Source organism: Pseudophryne corroboree, chromosome 7 (assembly GCF_028390025.1).
Source record: "Pseudophryne corroboree isolate aPseCor3 chromosome 7, aPseCor3.hap2, whole genome shotgun sequence".
Classification (NCBI taxonomy): Eukaryota; Metazoa; Chordata; class Amphibia; order Anura; family Myobatrachidae; genus Pseudophryne; species Pseudophryne corroboree.
Window position 1 is genome coordinate 511,084,176 of NC_086450.1, and position 3,809 is coordinate 511,087,984.

The 3,809-nt window shown below is 45.8% G+C and overlaps 1 protein-coding gene across 1 annotated transcript; it reads left to right on the forward strand.

The window, feature by feature from the left end:
• Positions 1-1,392: 1,392 nt before the first annotated feature.
• On the forward strand, positions 1,393-3,560 carry LOC134943972 (tripartite motif-containing protein 75-like). Its single transcript, XM_063932524.1, has one exon. It carries the CDS (start codon positions 1,428-1,430, stop codon positions 3,000-3,002), a length of 1,575 nt encoding a protein of 524 aa, XP_063788594.1. The 5' UTR covers positions 1,393-1,427; the 3' UTR covers positions 3,003-3,560.
• Positions 3,561-3,809: the final 249 nt, after the last annotated feature.

Below are 3,809 nucleotides of genomic sequence, written 5' to 3' on the forward strand. Positions count from 1 at the left end.
CCGCCAACATGCCCCAGCCGCAAGCCGCTTCAGCTCCACTGTACGGAGCATCGGAGCGTGGAGGACCTGCCAGGCGCCAGCATTTCCCCACTATAGGCCGTCTCAGCTCCATTGCCCAGCCGCAGCCCACCCCAGCACAGCACAGCAGGCCCAGCCAGTGTCACAGAGGACAGCCGGGAGAGATGGTAAGTGTCTGTCTGTCTCTCTCTCTCTCTCTATTGACGCTGTCTGCCATAATGTGTAAAAAGGGGGACTGGCTGCCGTAATGTGTAAAAAGGGGACGCTGTCTGCCGTAATGTGTAAAAAGGGGGACGCTGTCTGCCGTAATGTGTAAAAAGGGGGACGCCATCTGCCGTAATGTGTAAAAAGGGGACGCTGACTGCCGTAATGTGTAAAAGGGGCTCTCCTGGTGTAGTGGCACTACTGTGCGGTGTAATTTGAATAATGGAGACTACTGTGCACCGTAGTATGAATTGGTATTATTTTGTGGCCACACCCTTTCCCCATGAAGCCACGCCCGTACGGCGCGCACTGCCCATATTTTACATAAGGGGGGACGCCAATGCCGTTTCTTGCACACAGTGCTAAAATGCCTAGTTACGGCACTGGCGATCGCTGCCGCTGAAGCAATCCAGTCTGAATTAGGCCCATTATTTTTATTATGAAGTGTTTATTTCATACTTGCTTACTTTTGAAAAAGCTTTTCAGGGAGATTGTGAACGTAACACCTATAAGCGCGGACGAACACTACTATATCTGAGAGGCGTGTCATAAAAATTACTTACATCCAAATGTAAATGAGCCCCAGCATTTGTAGTATCTACTTGTTGAAGAAATGACACTGATACTTTTCAGGAATTGTTTGTGTATTGTGTTTTATAAGAGCTTCCATATACTGTAAGTGGCCACGAGAAACCTTATTTAATATGCATGCAGCCATAGGGATCATTGTGCCTTATAACCAATGCAGGAAAATGGCACTGATGAACTCATTTGAATGTACAGTATGTATCTCTGATTTCTTTTTTTTACCCCAAGAATGTAACCACTATATAATGGGGGTCAGGTGCAATCAGGGAGATTGCTGGTCTATTCAGGGAGTGAGGGAGATTGCTACTATTTTAGGGAGTCTCCTGCAGAATGAGGGAGTGTAGGCAACTATGGTTTATTTGGATGAAACATTTTGCATGGGCTTTCAGCTATCACCATCAAGAGGTGGTTATAGTGATAAGAGGAATGCAGCAGTTCTAGCAGGGGGATATTTTTTTCTGAAAACCCCCAGCAAATAGTTTCTCTTGGAACATTCCCAGATACACACTTTCACTTTCATCACATCTCTGTCTGTCTGTGGACGTTACTGCTCAGCTCCTCCCTCTGCACTGATCTGTATAGTGAGAGCTTTATTTAAATTCTTCCTGCTTCCTAGAATGGCGTCTGCAATGCTGGGAGCTGAGCTGAGCTGCTCCATCTGCCTGAGCACTTATACTGACCCTGTATCACTGAGATGTGGGCACAACTTCTGCCAGGACTGTATTATGAGGGTGCTGGATACACAAGAGGAGGATGGGGGCTATTCCTGTCCGGAATGCAGGGCAGAGTATCAGGAGCGCCCGGCACTGGAGAAGAACAGGAAGCTGAGTAACATTGTGGAGAGTTTCCTATGTAGTCACCCAGAGCCGGAGGAGACCCAGATCTTCTGTACTTACTGTGACTCTCCTGTGCCGGCTACTAAATCCTGTCTGCATTGTGAAGCCTCATTTTGTGACACACACCTAAGAAAACACAGTAAGTCTACTGTACATGTTTTAACTGAACCCACTATTTCCTTTGAAGACAGAAAATGCTTTGTGCATGAGGAGATTGTAAAGTATTACTGCTCTGAGGACTCAGCCGCTATCTGTATATCCTGCTGGGTGGCCGGAGACCACCGGGGTCACCACGTGGAGCTTCTGAATGTGGCCTCTGAAAAGAAAAAAGAGACACTGAGAGCTGTTACTGAGACCCTGAAGTCTGAGAGAGAGGAGACTGAGAGGAGAGTGCAGTGTCTGCAGGATCACAGGAGAGAGGAGAAGGAGAAAGCCGCCAGTGTCACTGAGAAAGTCACTAATCTGTTTAGAGACATCAGGGAGAAGTTAGACACCCTGGAGAGGGAGGTTCTGGTTGAGATCTCCAGACAGCAAGAGCAGATGTCACTCTCAGTCTCTGATCTGATCACACAGCTGGAGAAACAGAAGGATGAGCTGTCCAGGAAGATTAGTAGCATTGAGGAGATGTGTAACATCACTGATCCATTAACTGTCCTGAAGGAAGAACCAGAGAGTGATGTCATCCGTCACAGGAGCTGTGATGTCACCAGTGATGTAAGAGTTGCTGGATGTGTGGATGAGGGAATAATCTCACAGATGTTACACAGGAGACTTTTACACTTGTCTGATAATCTGATGGATCTACAGACAAAGAGACAGCTCTCAGTGATGGAGAAAGTAGACATATTACTGGATATAAAGACAGCCTGTAATAACATTATTATATCAGGGGATCACAGATCTGCATCTTATACTGGTGTATATCAGAAGAGACCAGATGGACCAGAGAGGTTTGTATCCCAGCAGGTGTTAAGCTCCTGTAGCTTCTCATCTGGGAGACATTACTGGGAAGTGGATGTGAGTGCAGCAGAGGAATGGCTGATAGGGGTGGCCGGTCACAGTATGGAGAGAAAGATAGAGGATAATGAATCATACATTGGTTATAATGACAAGTCATGGGGTCTGGAATTTATGGACGAACTTGTAGCATGTCATAACAATATACATAAAGAGATAGATGCAGGTTCTCCTGTGCAGACAGTGGGGATATACCTGGACTATGAGGCCGGGCGTCTGTCCTTCTATCAGCTGTGTGACCCCATCAGACACTTACACACCTTCTCCGCCACCTTCACTGAGCCCCTATATGCTGCCTTCTACGTGTATGAGAATTCCTGCATCAAAGTCATAAAGTAAATAGTGTAACAAGGAGATAATTTGTAATAAATCATAAAATGTATTTTACTTTAAGGTGGAAAATGAATGACTGAATATTACTAATGTATTTCTATGGATCATTATTTATTCTTTACTTTTGAATTAACATTGATTATGAAAGTAATAAGCAAAGACAGTCCAACTACTATTGTAGAGGTGAGATCTATTTGTTGTATGATTAATATATGTGTTTATCAAACTTCCATCTAGAACTTTTATATTGACTAAGTTATAATAACATACAAAGTTCCCCATAACGTGGGTGCAGAGTTCCCCTGATCCGCAGACTCCAGAGGTCAGTGATCCGGTGCTGGTCTGTTCCCTGATACTAAGGAGGGTCTGTGTCAGGCAGACAGTGCTGGTGGTGATGCCGCCCTCTGTAGGATAAACAGGGAGAGGGAAAAGAAGCCTCTATATGGTGCACAGAAATATAAATTACTAGATATATTAAAATGTCATTACAAACAACACAGTAATGAAATATATTAATACATAGTCAATGAATACATGCATATCTATAAAATTTGTGTATTAAAAAGGAATTAAAGAAAGAAATAAAGAAACTGGTGCCTCTTCTGGTGTCTTTCTGCAGGGCCGAAACTAGGGGGGGGCTAGGGGGGCAGGCGACCTGGGCGCCGGATTGGAGGGGGCGCCGAGACCCCCTAACACCCTCTCCCTATGCGCCAGTGCCGTTTCTTGCCTCGGGCGAGCCGTGCAACCGCACGGGGCGCCCGCCGCGGCACTTCTTTGTACTTTGAAACCCCCTTCTCCCTCCTCCCGAGTGCC